Genomic DNA, 21,403 nt, shown 5'->3' with positions numbered 1-21,403 from the left:
TTGACGCTATTACCTTGTTCTGAAGCTCATTTGATAGGTATTCTGAAGTACTTTGACAAATGTTTAGCAGGAATATTTTATACATTGCATCGTTTTCCCGTTATTTAAGCTTGAATACTTAGATTTGAGTACTCGTCGAAAAAAATACACATTCAATTGCCAATAACTCACTTTGAACTAACATTAGTTTAGTTCTTTATATGAGGAATGTATTCAATTTTCTATTATCTTCAATTTCAGTAATAACAACTTTTTTGTAAAAGCTTATAGTTTTTTATGTATACGTGAAAAACTGATTTAAAACATGCATTTTTGTACGAAAAATTAAAATCTTTGGTCTTTAATAACTCAAAAAGTGTTGATTTATTTTAATAACTTTATATAACAAATTTTGCTTATAATTTGTCCCTCTATATATCGACTTATGGTATTATTTTTAATAAAATAATTTTCACCCCCGAGAAGGGGTGGCATCCACCCCCAGGGTAAAAGCGCAAGTTGGTATCATGTCACCTTTGTTCCTTGGGGTATCCTCTAATTACTCACCAATTTTCATGAAAATCGATGGAGGTTCAACGAAATCGGAGGTGAAAATCTTCAGTGACTGCACTATAGGGCTTTTCATTCACAGTCATTTGTTTCGAGCTTCTGTCATGTGTCACATAATATTAATATATCTACGTCGTACGTTATTGGTATATACCCATGATACAAACCAAAGACGTATGACGTAGATATATTAATATTATGTGACACATGACAGAAGCTCGAAACAAATGACAATCGATGAAAAGCCCTATAGATACTAGATAATCAGTGTACTCGTGTGTGCTCTTGCCAACTCGATACTAAAATCAAAGAATACTAACACACCCACTGTGTTAGTATTCTTTGCTAAAATTAAGAATTAAGTACATGCTAACAACAAAAGAATCGCCGTCCGTGTCAGTTCTTGTGGGAGATATGTATTCTTTGCCAGAGGTGACCATAGAGTCAAGAAAACGAAGATGTGACTGGATGTGACATTTAAAACCTGGCAACCCTGCGCTCAATAGGGCTTTTCATCGATTGTCATTTGTTTCGAGCTTCTGTCATATGTTGTATAATCTGTGTATAATATTAATATATACGGATTATACAACATGTGACAGACGCTCGAAACAAATGACTGTGAATGAAAAGCCCTATGACATACGTCATTAATTTCGCTCATCGGCCATAGAGTTATATATTAGCATAGAGAGAGTGTCATTCAGAGCGAAGTGACGACACCATCTTTTTTATTTGGATTAGTGCTGTTTCACTCTTACGCATAGTAAAGCTGCTACAGTTGTCCTCCTCTTCCGTGCCTATATTCACACTAAATGTCATCATAGATTTTCGATACAATGTGTTAGAAAGAGATGCAGCAAACCAGTCCATGACATAGAGTTATATATTAGCATAGAGAGAGTGTCATTCAGAGCGAAGTGACGACACCATCTTTTTATTTGGATTAGTGCTGTTTCACTCTTACGCATAGTAAACCTGCTACAGTTATCCTCCTCTTCCGTGCCTATATTCACACTGAATTCCATCATAGATTTTCGATACAATGTGTTAGAAAGAGATGCCGCAAACCAGTCCATGAGATCTTGTCGTCAGGAAGCGCGGAAGGTAGGCTCCCTCTATGTTAATATATACCTCTATGGTCCATGAGATCTTGTCGTCAGGGAGCGCGGAAGGTAGGCTCCCTCTATGTTAATATATACCTCTATGTCATCGGCTGAACTCTGTCATGGTTCTGTCAAAAGTGTCAAACCTGCGGCTTTTCGTCAATCGTGTAAACGTCAAAACAAAATGTAGAAGGGTTTGATTAATAAATTGTAATTTAACGATAATAAAATTGTTGAATCAAGATAAAATAGTTAACGCTATAATCATGTCGTCGAGAGTGTTGCGAAAACTACAAGGCGATAAAGAGAAAGAACTCGCCGAAGAAATTTCGGACACAGAAACTGACACACCAGTAAGTGGTGGAGCTAGAAGAAAGCAGCTAAATATTAATCGCTATGATTTGGTGAGTTGTCCTGTTTGTTTTAATGAATAACAAGTTGCATGTGCAACACGTTGTTTGCCCATTTACTTATTTTAACGAAAATGACAAAAGGTGGTTAGGGCACATTTTTTACCCCACAGCCCACAGCTACTATTGAAATATTTTAAAAATAAATGTTTATAGATATTTTCAACAAAAATAACGACATTAAATATATTCAATGTTATCTCTTCATGATTATGTGGTTAATGTTCAACAAAACCTTTGCAGTCATTAAAAGTTAACTGCAGTATGCATTTTAATTGCTATATTTTCATTAAATATGTAATATTTGCATAGTTATCTACTTAATTTTTTCTAATTCATACATTATTTATGTTCAGTTTTAACGTAAACATTTCCTGATTGTCTGATGTCCAGGGAGGACACTTTCATGCTGAGGGGTTCACCAAAGCAACTTTATTATAACACACAAGACATAAACCACAGTTAGATAGGTGGGCCACATGTACAACGGAGATATTAATTCAAATGATTAATTTTTCATTCACATCTTTGATTATTTATTTGTAGAAATATAATACACCAAGGAATTCCACAGTTTTCACTGCATTCCTTCACTCAACCGTTCCTTCCAGTTCTTTCTGTTTTGCCAGTCCCCTACCTGCAGATTTCTTCTTTAAATTGCTTCGTCCACTTCATCTCTGAAAGCTTTTAGGGGTCTGCCCCTCTTCCTGCTTCCTATCGAGCTCCACTCTATTATTTTATTTATCCGACGATTTTGGTGTGCTCTTCTGACATGTCCGTACCAGGTTAATCTCTTCTGTTCGATATAGTCAATTATATCAGTTCGTTCCTATTCTTTTCTTAATCTCTATGTTATTTATTCTATATTTTCTTGTTACTCTGTAGCTTCTACTTAGGAATTCCACATCTGTTGCTCTTATTTATTTATTTATTTATTTATTTACGGCATCCATTTACAAGTTTTACACACAACAAGACTTTTACAAGTTACACATCAACAATAATAAATTATTAAAATAATAAACACATCAGAATAATACAAACAAACATATTGTAAGAACAATACAGAACTACAACAAACTTATTGCAAGATACCCCTTAGTTGTTTTTTGAACAAACCAATTTTGGAGTCAAAAATATCCATTTGTCTTGGCAGGCTATTAGCACTCCGAACCAATCGTGTAGTCGGTTCATTTATACCAAAATTAGTGTGGTGAAATGGCACTGAAAAGATTTCTGATTGTCTGTTGCTTCTACTAGGAACTTTAAGACTAAAAAGTGATATCAATTGAGGACAATCTATGAAAGCATTAATAACTTTGTGTAGGAAGCATAAATCTAACAATGTCCTCCTTGACTCAAGTGTTGGTAAATTTACACCACATTCACCTAGCAAATTCCCAACATAAACAAACGCACGTGTTAACGATTCGTCCACTCATTCGTCAAGAAGCTATTAAATATAATTTATCGCCCTAAACGAGGCGGTTTCTCATTTTACATGTCCTAACTTGTCACCCGTTGTCCTAGGTGAACGACAAACGCGACAACGCGACACGACGCGAAAATATCAAGTAATGGTTGTATTTGTATATGTCCTACGTTTTCGGGTTAATCAGTCTACGACAAGACGCGACGAAGTGCGAACTTGATTTGTTCGCGACGAGACACGACACGTGTGACGCCCCATTGCTTTTTTCAATTTAAATTATGCTACGCAATAGTTTATTAAATAAATAAAATCTAATAATAACTATATAGTACCAGTGTTTTTTCATTAACATACCTTAAAGTCAGTAACAGCCTCTCCTCAATAGAATTTGGATTTTTAAAATTACTTATTGATAGTTATTGATAGCTCAGTTATTAATACCGAGTTTAACAGCTGCAATGATATAATCGAAAGTGAATAAGCTACAATACTCTTTAAACCAATGTGGATTATTTCATTAATTTCGGATATAAATGATTAAACTCTCCAAATTTACTCTTTCTAAATATATGACATTTGTTGTCTTTCTTGTTCGTTTATGGAATTTTTTAGCTAAGTATTTAAAATATGAACTTTCTAGTAACACTGCTGTATACTTCCCCACACTTAAGAATAGGAATGAATAATAATTGACATCGTCACGTTTGTCCTGGTTTGGTGATGGAAAGCGACGCGATGCGATGCTACATAAGCCACACGTCGCGTGAATTACTGGTCGCATCGCATCGCGTTGCGTAGTTTTCCGTCGCTCACCTAGGACAACGGGTCAGTCTGCATCTGCAAATTCAAATTGTATTTTTTAGCGTGTTGGTTTTTAAGATAATATTATTTTGTGTTATGTTACGTACTTTACAGTAGTTATTGTTGAGTTATTAATTAAGACTGGTCGTGTTTTATAGTTTTATGTTTTATAGTCGTGACATGGAATTTGGCATACATATAGCTAATATGTCAAAGAAAAAAGTAATACTGTGCCGATGTGTGCTTTGGTCCTGGCAAAAAATAGTCGTTCAAAATAAGCCCGGAAATGGATGGATGGTTTTTAGATGGTTTTTTGCAAATATTCCAAAAAGTAAATATTTTATCGAAAAAAAAACATTCTTAGCAAAAACGTAACTTATAAATAACATAACCTTATAATATGATACTACTTTATTGAAAATGTTCACATTGTTATGTATATCTCACTTAATAAATATTTTATTATACCACATTTTCCTTAAGGACATATGCGCAAAATTTCGCCTGTCAAAATGTTCAATGTGTTTTAAATGTATTCATTTTTTTCGAGTCCTGTGAAAACTAATAAATATTTTTGAAAAATTTAAAGGCAGAATGAAAGATTACATTATTATTGAGGGCCGAAAGTCCCTGAAAACTTCTATAATGTTTATTTTAATAAGTTACAGGGGTGAAAATAAGAGAGAAAATTTAGGGTAATTTTTAATTGCAAATATTTCACTAAAAAGAAACTTTTTATTTATTCTAAGGGACTCTTGACCCTCGGTAATAAAGTAATATTTTATTCTGCGTTTAAATTTTTCAAAAATACTTATTAGTTTTCTCAGGAATCGAAAAAATTAATACAATTTAAAACACATTAAAAATTTTGACAGCCGATATTTTGCGCCTTTGCCCTTAAAAAGAACAAAATTTTGTTTATAATTAATTTTCAAGCAATTCTTACGGTATTAGTTTCAAAAGTAAATATTTTTAAAAAACATATGATACACCTCAGTACGGCCCTGTTTAGCTTCCACGTGCGTTTGTTTACAGTTGGGAATTTGTAAAGTGAATGGACTGTAGACTATCTCTTACCCACTGATAGTCATATTCCTCTCTCCTGTATCCACTCTTATAAGCTGCTACCCTCAAAAATTTATTTTGGACTCTTTCAATATGTTCAATGTAACAGTTGTATGATGGGGACCATACAACTGATCCAAACTCTAGAATGGGCCTAACGAGACCACAATAAAGTTTTCTAAATGTGAACAAAGACAGGTCTACAGATGTGCGTTGGATAAATCCCAGTACTTTCATCACCCTGTTTGTTACTTGATTGATGTGGCATGAGAATGACAGTTTGGTGTCTAACCAGATTCCCAAATCTGATACTTCATTTTTAGAGGCTGATGGCAAGTTTTTAATATAATAAACGAATGTAATTGGATTTCTTTTCCTCGAGAACGTCATTTTATGACATTTGTTTATATTAAGTGACATTCTGTTTAAACTGCACCAATCATAAAAAGATTTAAGATCTTCCTGTAGTATAACAGCATCATCCCAGGATTGAATTTTTCTAAACAGTTTTACATCATCAGCAAACATAAGAACACTACAATTTTTAATTTTTTCTACTAAATCAACCAGAAACAAGCAAAACAAAACAGGGCCACAATGAGAGCCTTGCGGCACGCCCGATGGAACTGTTATTTCAATAGAAGTAACACTTCCTAAGTTAACTGCCTGCGTACGGCCGCTAATAAATTCTGAAATCCACTGAAGAAGGGGATCCACAATACCCAAAGCTCTTAGTTTTTGTAATAGGACCCCATGGTTAACCCGATCAAATGCTTTAGAAAAGTCAGTATAGATCGAGTCAACCTGGAATCCCTCTTCAAAGCTGTTATATATATGATTGACATACAAAACTAGGCTGGCATCTGTTGACCTCCCTTTCATAAAGCCAAATTGTTCAGGAGTAAAAATGCCTCTAAAACACCATGTCAGTTTCTTACTAACCAAACAATCAAGCAACTTTGGCAGCTCTGACTGATTACAGACAGCTCGATAGTTTGATATGTCGTTCCTTGCACCTGATTTAAAAATCGGCTTTAAAAAGCTCTTCTTCCAGAGACTGGGAAAGCTACCAGTATCAAGTGATCTGTTAAAAATAAACAAAATTGGTTTTGTAAGTACACATATACATTTTTTCAGAAAAAATATTTAGTTTTTGGTTTTCTTATTTATTGTCCAATTTTCACACCCATACTGCCGTCCTTAGCCAAAACGCTGTATCTACAAAGACATCACATTTGAGTAAAATCGATTTTTGTTTTAGTATTCATATACATTTACACAAGATAAAGCATAAGGTGCGGCGTGTTTAATGTGTTTTGGCTTAACTTACGTCATTTTTAGTAAGGGACCATTTAAGTATTACGAAACGCAGGTTGAGGGGTGTCAAACATTGCGTTACGCAATAGTTAAACGCCCATTAGAGTGCATTATTTAGGGGGGAGGGGGATCAAATATCTTCAAAAATCGCGTTACGTAATACTTGAACGCTCCCTAAGCAAATAAGATAGATATGCACATTTGGGTTAGAAAGAAGTAAAAATTTAAATTTTTTCAGATACAGCATTTTCGCTAAGTACGGCAGCATAAGTGAGGATACTTCTTGTCACGGTATTATAAATATATTCTTTTTGTTTTTATGTTGATGCTCTGATCCGACAGTACCTGCTTCAATTTTCGTATGCAGTCTCTTGTTTGTCCTAGTGTATTTTTATATCTTCTTCAGTTGTTCCTTTATTTGATATTATGAAACCTACAGTCGGAAAAATGAAAAAATACCCATGAACGATCACGTCAATTACATATTATTTAGATTATTAATAATCTATCTCTCTGGTTTGTTATTTATGAAAAAAAAACAGCAAATACAAAATATATGATTGATATGATCGTTCATGGGTATTCTTTCATTTTTCCGACTGTAAATTCTTGTACTTGTCTGTTCCTCTGATTTGTTTACCTTCGTCTATTTCATTGTTAGGTATTCAGTTTTCTTTAGGTTTATTTCCATCCCATTCTTTTAGAAATATCATAATTAGTTAAAAATTTGTATTATCTTCACTTAAGTTTAAGGGTTTAACCTGCTTTCAGTAATTCATGTAGTGGTCATGTGCTTGTATTGAGATGTAAGGGACAGTCAAAGAAAATGTGATTTGGATCAGCTGTGCTAGTTCCACACTCACATCTGCCTGTTTATAGAACTATAATTTTGTGTAGATGCTTCGGAAAACATCCATGATCAATCTAGTTTTAGTCTTATGATGGTTTACACTATTTCTACTTTGTGCAACAACTTTGTAAAATAGGTTCACAGCTATTGTTGGTTGTAATTTAAACAAATTATGCCTGCTTGCACCAACAGATCTTAAGCTTAAGATGTGCCTTAAGCTCAGCTTATGAAACATACGCATTGCACCATTGAGTCTTAGATCAATTTTCAGCTTGCCACAATGGATTGTCACGTGGATTGCATTTTAAACTTCGTCTCAGTTAAGATGTGCTTAGATAAGAATTGAAAATTATAGTGCAACGTAAGTGAGACTTAAGCTGGCCCTATCTATAAGCTGAGCTGGAGCTTAAGATTTGCTGGTGCAACCAGGCATAAGTGTCTGTATTGTCACTGAACACCAAGTTTATCTCATTTAAATTTAATATGCTGTTGACATGTTAACTGCCGAGGCAGTTTTAAGAAATCTGGCCTAAAATAATAAATTTATTCAATCACATTATATTACTTTGAGATAACTTGTAGTTGGCATCTTAGTAAAGAACTCAATCTACCAGTTAACTTGTAATTTGCAGTCAACATGTTAACATATCGTCGTCATCGTGGCAAAAGTCACTAAATCCAAATCAACAGATCTGAGAAAACGAACATTTAGTAACTTCTGCTTGACAACAAAATGGTAATTTTGGACTTATGCATATTCAGTGATTTAGGCTTATCTCTACATACTTTCTAGGACTTCGTTATTTCTGCCAGGCTATGAAAATTTATATTGTGAATCGATCAGGACAGGGACCTCAATTTTGATAAAAGTGGACTTAGTGAGTTTTGCCGTGACGACGACGATATATGCAAAGAGATTGCATATGTTAAGTTCTTCAATCAATAGATTTTTAGCTATTGAATCAGCAATACTATTGCCCAACATGTCTGAATGTCCCCTAACCCACACGAATTTAATATTACATGATAAAGCTGAAAAATTTAGTAATTGTTGAGACATTTTTAATATGAATAAATAGCTGTTAATTGTGACTTTAAAGTTTTGTAATCCATTTAATAGTAATAATGAATCAGTGCACACAAAATTCTGTTCCATTGGTTTTCACAAACCATTCAGTGGCTTTATATATAGCACATGCTTCAGCCGAAAGGATGCTGGATTGATTATTTAGAATTACTGTTGGTTAATCTGTTGGATTAGAAAATATTCTAATATAATATAGAAGTACAGTTACAAAGCAAGGAACAGAACAGAATGGCGGAAAAACCTAGAACAAGCCAGGACCCAAAAAGGGTTGTTGAGCTACTGATGATGATGACAGTCGAATCCGCTTATTAGAATACTGGTTCTGGCCAGGAATATCCGGATTTAAGGAATAAAAATTTGAAGTCCTGAAGCGTTTCTACTAGTCACCAATGATCGGTTATTAGAATATCCCAGTTATAGGAATACTTTTGCTTGGCAAGAAGGCTATTCCAATAATTGTGTTCGACTGTATTATTTCTATGTATTTATGCCCCTTACTATTTATTTGATGTTTTAGTTTTATTGCTATTATTATTTTTATTCACTTCTTTCCATATCCAATTCTGCAGAATTTGGAAAAAATGATGATGAAATATAAAAATTAATTTTTTCATTTGCCCTTTTGCATACTTTATTTCAGTGTTTTTTGATAATTGTTTACAATTATCTATCTAATATTCTATAATATAGTTGTACAAACTGATTTGGTCATTTTAACTAACTTTTGTTTTATATTAGCTAAATCAACAATCTCATTCTGAGAGTGAAGTCAAAGAGGACGACAATGAAACAGAAGCAGCAAAATCTTGTGAAGGAGAGCATCACGAGATAAAAAGAAAAAAGAAAAAGAAGAAGAAAAAGTCTGGAAAACATACCAATACTCAAAGAAGTAGTGAAGATAATGCTGATGTAAGTATTTAATAGTTATTATTATATAATTATTATCTGGACATCACTTGTGTATAGCAGAATTAGTATTTGCTAGCAACTGGGTGTAGTGACTCAGATGTTTCATTTTTGTAGAAATATCTCTGGCATCATAGAATTTGAATGTGGGCCAGATAAAAGTGTGGCTAATTTAAGAAAAAATTTGGAGAAAATTTTGTGTAATTTTGGAGTAAAGAAATCATTAAAATAGCTATTTTTCAAGCTCTAATTCTTAATATCCATGAAATTACAATATCTATGTCAAAAATTGATAGAAGTAAAATACTTCTGAAATTTGCATAAGAAATCTGCAAAAACAATGGACTAAAGAAAAAAGTGATACCTTTTTTTTATATGTTTGAATAATTCTCTAATTCAGCTGTGGAAACTTTTCGAAGCTGCAGAAATCGATGGAATTATATAGAAGTTGTAAAGACCTGTGAACATTTGTTGTGAAAGGTCTAAAAACGCTGCAGGTTCATTATAATAAATATATCCAGTTACGAGAGTATGTTGAATAATAATATGCTTTGAGATTTTTCAATACATCTTCGTATACCCTCTTACTTTTATTTTATGTACCTATATCTTTTATTTTTTCTTAGGTCGATGAGGTAGAAAAATCCCTGAGAGAAGTAAATAAGATTCTAGGGGAAAACTATGCTTCTAAGGCTTCAACTGTTCCGAACGTAAAACATGAAAAAGTTAACTTCAAAAAGAACACTTTATCTGTTCAGCATAAACACTTAAACCCAAACAATGAACTCAAAAGGATATTTGGATCAAAGATTGTTCAGTGTGATCAGTAAGTATTAACTTTTAAGTTGAAATAAAGTCTATTGAACCTTATTCAGAAAAAAGAATGTTTGTGTACTTTGTACGCACGTAAGAAGTTATACTTCTATTATATGATTATATGATTATAAACGAAATTAATATACTTTTTATTTATATTTTATTTAAATATTAAATTAATTTATACTTACTACTTCTCAAAAATTTTTATTAAAACAGTGCCAAAAAACACATTAAAAATGCCACAAATGATTTCTGAACATTAATTGTCGGAAAAATTTTTAACTAAATACGTATTTTCTGAAAATAAAATTATATAATAAATATACTTACAATCATAAAATGTATAAAAAAAAATAAAAAAATAAAAGTTTCTATTGGGATTCGAACCAACTTACCACGCGGCTGGTATTTGCGTTGTATTGGGATTCACCCGCATTAAAACTTCGCCACAGAGACAGCTTGTCATTATGTGCGAAGATCGTCTAACTAAACAGATTAACCTTTTGACATTTTTAACTTATGTAAATCAAATTATTTTGATTTTGAATTGAAATGATTTAGAATTGAAAAAATACAACAAAACATAGAGTAAGAAGACAATATATTAGGTGAATATTAAGGTGTAAAATAAAAGTATTACATACTACTTATGTATTTTGGTAGGTTCAAGGTAGGTATCGGAGCCCGTATAACGACTAATAAATTTCGCAATCACTTGCGTCGTGCAAAGTGGCTATGTTCAAATATCATACCAAAATTTGATCAACTATTTATAAAACACTTACCAGTGAAAGATTCTTTAGCTTTGAATAAGCGAGATCTGCGGCACTCATACTAGGCACAGTTTGATGAGCTTTCACATTGGCATGCAACAATCATCTCTTCTATGTAAATAAGTCCAAAAATATAATATGAAAACTATTTAAAAAGGCAGTATAACCATTAACTAACTTTTTGTTTGTTGTTTCTCTTCCTACAAATTTTAAAACGCAACAAGCATACATTATAACCAAACCATGCACAGTCCCACAGCTGTGCCACAGCTGCCATATTGGATAATTTTTGTCATGTCATTTGAACATCCAATCAGAACAAAGTTATAATGCGCATGCGCCCGGTCGCTAGGTTTTCCCATATAAAATTTCACCGTCATTACGCCCGTAAAGAAGTATAACTTCAAAAAGTCATATACAGTGCGCTGGAATAAGTGTTACCCCTCCCTATTAACTTATTTATTTTTAGCACATAAGCAAAACGCTCGAACAGGTCGATTTTTAAAATAATCATAGTATATTATAGCATCAGTGTTTCGAACTTTACGCGATCCCTCTTCAGGTGACAGCCATAACTTTGATTTTTTTTAATGGGAAAGTACATCATGTGACACCTTATTTAAAAGCTTTTGAAATGCTGATTACAAGAATGTATAATACTTCAATACTCTTTAAGAGCGTAGGCGGAAACTTTCGGTCGAATTCTTTTTAAACGCATTCATCTTTTTCGAATCCTGAAAAAACTAATAACTATTTTTGAAAAATTTAAACGCCGAATGAAATATTACAGTAGTACCGAGGGCCGAAAGTCCCTAAAAACTTCTATAATGTTTATTGTAATAGTTTATAGGGGTGAAAAAAAGAGAAAATTCAATGTGATATTTAATTTCCAATATATTATTCAAAAGAAACTATTTATTCTAAGGGACTTTTTGCCCTCAGTAATAATGTAATCTTTCATTATGCGTTTACATTTTTCAAAAATAGTTATTAGTTTTTTCAGGATTCGAAAAAGATGAATGCGTTCAAAAATAATTCGACCGAAAGTTTGCGCCAACGCAAAAGTATTCCCATTTAAAAAAATCAAAGTTATGACTGTCACCCGAAGAGTGATTGCGTAAAGTTCGAAACATTGATTCTATAATATACTGATTATTTTAAAAATCGACCTGTCCGAACGTTTTGCTTATGTGCTAAAAAATAGTCCGTTCTTTAACGGTAAAATATTGCAAAACCTCTAAATTTTAAAGAACCGCTTGGATTGACATAAAATATGGCACACACATAGCTAACAAGTCAAAGAAAAAAAGTGATATTGTGCCGATATGTGCTTTTGCCCAGGGGGTGGTTTTCACCCCCTGTTGGGGGTGAAAAAATATTCGTCCAAAGTAAGTCAGGAAATGGATAAACTGCCTAATTTTAAGTAACTTTTGTTCTATAGAGTTTTTTCACTAAGTCAATACTTTTCGAGTTATTTGGCAGTGAATATGTTCATTTTTTCAACAAAATAACCACGCTTTTAGACGGTTTTTCGCAAATAACTCAAATAGTAAGTATTTTGTCGAAAAAACATTCTTAGCAAAAATATAGCCTGTAAAAAACTAAAAACAATGGTGTACATATCACGTCTCCATACCTAGTAGAAGCAGAGTTATAGCTAATGAAAAATAGGTTGATATTCGTCAAATTCCAAATGGACTACTTTAACGTGAAATAACCAAAAATGAAGCACATTTCGGGGAAAACTCATTACAGCTTATTTAAAGTGTTTAAAAAAAGCTTCATTTTTGTTTTATAAAAAAAATTTCTAGCATCAAAAGTAAACAAGTTACGCTCAAAATAAAGTTAGTCCCTTTTTGTTTTGGTAAAAAAATCGAGAAAATCATCCCCTAATTAGTATCTTAAATGAACTTAATCGTTACGACTTCACAAGTTTCTTGACTCGTGTATGTATTGTTTATATGATCTGTAAGTTTCATCGGTTCAAAGTCCTTATTATTGAAAGGGCTGTAGTTAAAAGGGGTTGAACGAGTCACTGATTACGAATGTATGCAAATTTAGAAACACCAAATCTTAATCAATTTTTGTCTAACAGAAAAACAAAAAAATACGTGATATTCAGAAAAGCAATGCTGACCTTTTTTTGTTTTTCGAGATTTTTGGTATCTCTAACAATTTTTAAGTTATTTTGAAAAAAACCATATTTTTCAAAATTAAAATTTTTAAAAATTTTACTTTAAAACCAAATTTTTTCAAAAATAAGCACTTTGAATCGATGAAACTTACAGATCATATAAACACAACATAAGTAAAATAATTTGTGGAGCGGTAACGATTAATTTGCTAATTAGGGGGTGGTCTTCCCGATTTTTTTTTTGGCAAAACAAAAGGGACCAACTTTATTTTGAGCGTAACTTACTTAAATTTATTGCTAGAAACTTTTTGTAAAAACAGAAATAAATATTTTTTATACACTTTAAACAAGTTATAATGAGTTTTCCCCAAAAAGTGCTTAATTTTTTGGATATTTCACGTCGAAATATTATATTTGAAATTTGGTGAATATGAATCTATTTTTCATTGGCTATAACTCTGGTTCTAAGAGATCCAGAGAACTAACGCGTACACCATTTTTTTTACTTTTTTATAGGCTATATTTTTGCTAAGAACGTTTCTTTCGACAAAATACTTACTTTTTGAGTTATTTGCGAAAAACCGTCTAAAAATGTGGTTATTTTGTTGAAAAATGAACATATTGACTCGCAATATTGACCTTTTTGGAATATCGCTGGGAGCATTTTTCACTATCTTAACCGACTGACTAGACCCTTTAGTTTTATTTGGCGTAATCAAAGTTTGCCGAACAAGCAGATTTGGCTCCCAATATTTTTTTAAATTCTTGTAATGTTTATATTTGGCTCTTTGGCTAAAAAGTTTGCCGACCACTGCTCTAGAAGGAAAACCAGCAGGCAAACGTCCACTGGGGAGACCACCAAAAAGATGGAGAGATAGCTGGCAGTCTAGCTCTCAAGAAATACTTCAACATCGGAATTAACAGATCGACAGATCTACAACAAGTATAAGAAGAAGAATAATAAAAGAGTTATCATAATTGAAATAACTGAAAATAATGTTGGTTATCCATATTTAAAAAAAAATCAATTTTTTTTCAATTAGAAGGATGAACTAATAGAATATACATAGTTCTTAATTTCAAACAACTTTTCATTATAACAATTTTCAATATTGTGAAAAATAAAGCTACTTTACTCTTGAGTAAAATTCATATTTTTTGACATACCTGGTATACGGCTTAAAAAAATTGATAACTGATGGTTGCATTTTAAGTTTTAGACCATGCACAACTTTTTATAAAGAATAAGTTTTTTCATAAAACTAAGAATTAAAAAGTTTCTCATATGATGCCGACTTAATTGGACACACTATAATTACATTTGTCATTCGTCGTTTGTACTTTAGTCTTCTTGCCACCTTTTATATTTTTATAAAATGGGGCTAATCCAGTCAATAAGTAAATAATCTAATTTTTGTTTTATTTCAGTAAACGTAAAAACCGAGGCAGAGGCCACGTCAAACAAACAACGATGGTCAATTGCAAGGAAAACTACCCAAACGCCGGAAAATCCGGTCTTTCGATGTCATATCTAGAGAACAAAAACAACATCCACTATTTCACGTACGAGCACAGCCAGAGTTACAGACAAGTACAAAATAAATTCCTGGACGCCGTGGAGAGTCTCAATCCCGACAACATAGTTGCCATATTGAACGAACATCAGTACCATGTGGATGCCTTGATTCAACTGTCTGACGTCTGCGAATTAAGCGAACATCTGGCAACTGCGGCCGAGCTTATAGAGCGTGCATTGTACTGTTTGGAATATGCGTATCATCCTCTGTTCAATGTTGCTCAAGGAAACTGTAGACTAGATTATAGAAGGCAAGAAAATAGGTAAGAAATACACTGTCACTATAGTCTGGGCAGATTATTTATCGGAGAATAGGCCATTTTTGGGAAAAGTTATTTACCAGCAATTTTATTGCTGGAATCGAATCTTATGATTGTATATATTAATAATACAGGTATGCAAAGTCCGCAGATAGTGTGCTACTTTTTTTATAAACAAAATGGCGCCCGAAAATCGTGTTTTTTTTCAATTTTTGTTGTATAACTCCAAAGATTTTAACTTTACACCAAAAACACCCAAGTAAAAATTCACCGTAATTAAATTTTGCATAGAGACGTGTTTTTCCCGATTTTCTTCGACGAAAATTTTCCCCGGAAAATGCGGGTTTTTCCAACAAAATCTTTAATTTTCAACTAAAATTTTAGGTAAGTAATTGTTTATTAATTATTAAATAACTTGGTAATATCAAAGCTATTTTCGTATAGATTATAATTCCAGAAGCCGATGGAAATTTAGTGAACAGTTTAGCAACAATTGAATTGTTAATTAAAAATTTACGGTCGCTTTAATAACCATCATAAGAATAGCTATGATTTTTGTATAAAAAGATATTGTACCTATCTAATGTACTTTACAGAATTGAAATTGGACTATTTAAGCGGCCTCAGGAGTATTTTAAAAGTATGTATAAACAATTTTTCGGCTTATAAACAAATAGAATATCTCGGGAAATATTAAATTAAATCATGAAAACGATATTGGAAAAAAAGCGGCAGGACGCTTCTTTTAAAAGAAGAAACGTTTAATTGTGATGAGTGGTTCCTAAGATACAACCGGTCCTAGTTGACCGGCATTTACGGCAAAGATATAAACAATAGGATCATAATTTTCGAACCGTCACCTTTTTATTTTTGTCCTCTTTCTCCACACCAATTTTCATATCTTTAAAATACTCGTAACATATATTATTGTAATAAAAACTATCGATATTAGGAGTGAAAATTGCCAAAAATAGTAAAATTTCAATCAAAAATTAGGTTGAAGGAAATGTAATGTCAAAGTTCAAAATCGGTATACGTTAAAAAAAGAATGTGTGTGTACTTTGTACGCACGTTAGAAGTTATACTTCTATTATATGATTTCGACGAAATGATTATACTTTAAACAGTTTATTTGTATTTTATTTAAATATTAAACTAAGTTTCTTATCTACCACTTTTAAAAAAATTTTATTAAAACGATACCAAAAATTAACAAAAAAATATGAATCGTCCGGGATTTGAACCACTGCTCGCTCGACCACTGAGCTATATTCCCTTTGCTTTGACAGGTTACAAAATTTCTCATACATACTGACATATTTAATAGACCAAGTGAAGTATACAAAAATACTTTAAATATACTTACTACTAATATAAAATATCTTATTCCCGAGGAAGACAAATCCAAAGACACAAAAATTATAATAAATAATACATTTACTAAAAACACTAATATCTTCTTTTAATGACTTATTTGCGCTGACAGCGCTGATACATACATATCTTGAAAGATTAGCAACGAACTACATACTGTCTGTGTGCGCATGCGCCCGGCAGCATATTTACAGATGCTAGCGTGTGTAGACACCAGGGTGTTGAAATCAGTTAGGGTTTGGAAAAACAGTACATTTACATATGCTAGCGCGTGTTGACACAACGGTGTTGAAATCGGTTAGGGTTTGGAAAAACAGTGCGTTTACAGATGCTAGCGTGTGTTGACACTAGGGTGTTGAAATCAGTTAGGGTTTGGAGAAACAGTACATTTACAAATACTAACAGATTTGGACACCAGAGTGTTGAAAGCAGCCTAGCTTTTTTAGTGGTTATACATACATGCATATGCTAACGGCTATTGACATTGATTTTATATACCCACTGCTGTGGAAAATGTTTTAAGTGATTTAGGTATTAATAAATAATTAAACGTTGTTGAGATATAAACAATAAAATATTAACACAAAATAACATCATAAAAAATGTTGTTCTGAAGCTATCTCCTTGTGGCATTTTTATAATTAACTATTTAGATGGGAAATAAGCCACAATTAAATTGAAAAAATAATTGTATTAATGTTTCGACCCCCAAATCGGTTGTCGTTGTCAAAATACAAAATACTACTAAATTAAACAAAAATGTTGTTACTTAGTAAAAAAATGCTTCTAATAATTTATTTAATCTGACTCATTTATATCAGCAATTCAGACATATATTATACATTTTAAAGTATTTTTTAGTAAGCAACAACATTTTTGTTTAATTTAGTAGTATTTTGTATTGTGACAACGACACCCGATTTGGACGTGGAAACGTTAATAAAATTATTTATATAATTGTGGCTTATTTCCCATCTAAATAGTTAATTATATGCTAGCGTGTGTTCACAACTAGGGTGTTGAAATTAATTAGGGTTTGGGAAAACAGTACATTTACAAATAACACAAAAGAACAACATAAAAAATAATGTTGTTCTGAAGCTATTTCCTTGTGGCATTTTTATAATTAACTATTTAGATGGGAAATAAGTTACAATTGAATTGAAAAAATTATTTTATTAATGTTTCGACGCCCAAATCGGATGTCGTTGTTAAAATACAAAATACTACTAAATTAAACAAAAATGTTGTTGCTTAGTAAAAAATACTTTAAAATGTATAATATGTCTGAATTGCCAATATACATAAATGAGTCAGATTAAATAAATTGAAGACCTAAGTGGAAGAAGGAGGTATGTAACATTTTCTAAAATTTTGAGTTTATTAGTGAATGAAGGTGGTATGTAACTTAACTATCATATTATGCCACTTTTACTGTACCTCTAAAAAGCTTAATAAGAGATATTCTAGTGGATGAAGGAGGTATGTAACCTATAGAATACAATTCTTGAATGGAAGAATTTATAACTCGAAAACAATAACTTTAGAGGAAAATTACCAAAGACCTTTTTTGTTTCCAATGATCAAAAGAACCTAACATAATGTACACAGGCTGAAAAAATTGTTTTTTTTAATTTGTTTAAATTTTTTTTATAAATGTAGCTAAGGCTAGGGTAGCTATTAATAAAAAAGGCAAGGTAGACGGAAGAAGAAACGCCAGGTCGAAGAAGAAAGGCCAGGTCGCAGAAGACCGTCATGGCTTAGACACCTGTAAGAATGGTTTAACAGATCCTCTGTATCCCTTTACCGAGCTGCCATTAACAAAATTAGTATAGCCAGTTTGATAGCCAACATGAATATAGCAACATGAAGAAGAAGATTATTTTGTGTTCAATTACATAAATTTCTGTAAAACTGAATATAGAGCATTATTTTATGCCACATACCCCCTTCATCCATTCAGATAAAGGATAGTTATACGGGGTACATTCCATGTCAAATCACTCAGGCAAAAAATTTTGGATCTCCGATTTGTCTGAAAATTGGTATATAGCTTCTGCGGGAGGTAAAAATAAGATATTTAAGGTCAAAAAATCTTCTTCTTTTTTTCTCAAAATGTTATTTTATGCGATTTTACAGTGATTTGTTGTTTATTTAAACAAATTTGCATTTTCTGTCGTAAAGTATCAATGAAAAACATAATATTTTAATAGAAAGGACTCAAAAATGTCATTATATGGCATTATAATAAGTTATTTTGAATAAAAACAAGTTTTTGATCAAATTTTATAGTGTAAAAAACGTTAAAATACCGTTTTTTACATTTTCCTCCATTCCCAACATACATCATCATCGATTTGGCTGAAAATTTGCCTACAGATAGACAAAAGATATGACTTTAAGTGTTTAGAAGGATTTGAATTATATTACAATACCAAAAAAGTTACATGCAGTAATATCAGACTCAAAAGTATATATTAGTCCAGTCGGGATAGCATTTGACCTTGAATGCCGAGCTGCCCAAAATTTTATTTTTCTGATCTTTAGGGGAGACAATAGTAGCCTAAATTTAAAATCACGAATGAATTCCTCCGTTACGTTAGCCGCCATCTTGATTTTAAAGGAGAACCTGTTTTGCTCAATATCTCCGCCATTTTTAACTTTTCGACAAAAATGGTAGGAACTGAAATTGTTCCAAATAAATAGTATTTACAATTATTACAATTTCTTTTTAACAATTTTTGTCGTGAGGTCGATATTTTCGAGTTAATTGTACTTACAGTAGACGCCTATGTTTTTGACTATAATATTGCATGTAACTTTTTTGGTATTGTAATATAATTCAAATCCTTCTCACCACTTAAAGTCCTATGTTTTGTCTATCTGTGGGCAAATTTTCAGCCAAATCGATTATGATGTATTTTGGGAATGGAGAAAAATGTAAAAAACGGTATTTTAACGTTTTCTACACTATAAAATTTGATCAAAAGCTTGTTTTGAATCAAAGTAACTTGTTATAATGCCATGTAATGACATTTTTGAGTCCCTTCTATTAAAATATTATGTTTTCCATTGATACTTTACGATAGAAAATGCAAATTTGTATAAATAAACACCAAATCACTGTAGAATCGCATAAAATAACATTTTGAGAAAAAAAGAAGAAGAAGATTTTTTGACCTTAAATATCTTATTTTTACGTCCCGCAGAAGCTATATACCAATTTTCAGACAAATCGGAGGTCCAAAAGTTTTTTTACGCCAAAATTGAGTGATTTGAAATGGAATGACCCACAGACTAAACTAAACTAAAAATAAACTATAATTAATGGAAGAAGACGATATGTACAGTTTTTATTTATTTATATAAAAAATACTAAAAATAAAAACAAATGATTAACATAATATGTAAAGGAATGTTTATAGCAATATAAATAAAACCAAATTACACAAACAATACTTTCATGATAAAAGTAGAGGAATAAAAACTTTTAACTGCCCATATCTAAAAAGGTAGGCTTTTTAACATACCTCTTTCTTCCACTTAGGTCTTCAATTATTAGAAGAATTTTTTACTAAGCAACAACATTTTTGTTTAATTTAGTAGTATTTTGTATTTTGAAAACGACACCCCATTTGGGCGTCGACACGTTAATAAAATTATTTTTTTCAATTTAATTGTGACTTATTTCCCATGTAAATAGTTAATTATAAAAATGCCACAAGGAAATAGCTTCAAAACAACATTATTTTTTATGTTGTTCTTTTGTGTTAATATATTATTGTTTATATCCCAATAACGTTCAATTATTTATTAATACCTAAATCACTTAAATATTTTTCCACGGCAGTAGGTATATAAAATCAATGTCAATAGCCGTTAGCATATGCATGTTTGTATAACCACTAAAAAAGCTAGCTGCTTTCAACACTCTGGTGTCCAAATCTGTTAGTATTTGTAAATGTACTGTTTTTCCAAACCCTAACTGATTTCAACACCCTAGTGTCAACACACGCTAGCATCTGTAAACGCACTGTTTTTCCAAACCCTAACCGATTTCAACACCGTTGTGTCAACACGCGCTAGCATCTGCAAATGTACTGTTTTTTCAAACCCTAACTGATTTCAACACCCTGGTGTCTACACACGCTAGCATCTGTAAATATGCCGCCCGGCATTATAAAATTTCACTCTCGATGGAAAGAAGTATAACTTCAAAAATGCATTTTCTTGGCTTCCCATGGAGCAATTTTCTTCATTCTTTTTTTGTTCCCAAGTAACTCGAGTAGAGCCATCTAACTAACGCATTATTAAATGTCAAAGTTGCTTTTGTTTTGTTATAATAAATTAATTTGTTTATAATAAGAAAAATTTTTATTTGGTTAAATAAAGATTGTTTAAATAATTATACAGCTTTCAAATGAGAATATTTGTGTTTTTAACGTTAAAAGCTCCACTTTTAGTAAGTTTTCTAAACTGCCACCAACAAACACTGCATTCTAACTGTAGCTGCTACTTTAGTAACTTAGTAAAATCATATGATAAGTAGAGGCCGGAATATAAATGCAAAATGCATTTTTTGTATTTATGGTTATTGTATTTCTTAAAATATTGTGATTTTGTATATATTAAAATAAATAAGTATCAAAATTGTATTTCAATCTTACTGCAGTTTTAATCTATATAAAAAAATACGATTTTTTAAATACTAACAGGAAGGCATTTCAAATTATATTTATCATATAGAAGGTAGAAAGTTGTAGATTATATACAGGGTGATTGATTAGTGGGGTAAAGCTCCGTAGATCCGTTATAGTAAAATATAGCAGTAAAAGTTAATAACAAAAATTGTAGCCAACTTTGAGCTTCACATTTCAAAATGAATTAGAATGTTACAGTGTGTTCGATAACATAATGGCAGACCAAAGTTATGTTTTTTTAAAT

The 21,403-nt window shown here is 31.8% G+C and overlaps 1 protein-coding gene across 1 annotated transcript in view; it reads left to right on the top strand.

Moving 5' to 3' along the window:
* The first annotated feature begins 1,806 nt into the window (after nucleotides 1-1,806).
* Nucleotides 1,807-21,403, top strand: part of LOC114341620 (transcription factor 25) — a 35,160-nt gene continuing 15,563 nt past the window's right edge. The window contains exons 1-4 of the mRNA XM_028292434.2: nucleotides 1,807-2,059; nucleotides 9,356-9,526; nucleotides 10,150-10,349; nucleotides 14,678-15,088. Of these exons, the coding sequence (XP_028148235.1) occupies nucleotides 1,922-2,059; nucleotides 9,356-9,526; nucleotides 10,150-10,349; nucleotides 14,678-15,088 (920 nt within the window). The 5' untranslated portion in view covers nucleotides 1,807-1,921. The remainder of the gene's footprint in view (nucleotides 2,060-9,355; nucleotides 9,527-10,149; nucleotides 10,350-14,677; nucleotides 15,089-21,403) is intronic.

This window comes from Diabrotica virgifera, chromosome 8 (genome assembly GCF_917563875.1).
Source record: "Diabrotica virgifera virgifera chromosome 8, PGI_DIABVI_V3a".
Taxonomy (NCBI): Eukaryota; Metazoa; Arthropoda; class Insecta; order Coleoptera; family Chrysomelidae; genus Diabrotica; species Diabrotica virgifera.
Note: the sequence above shows the minus strand (reverse complement) of the source record. Positions and strands in the feature narration are given on the sequence as shown.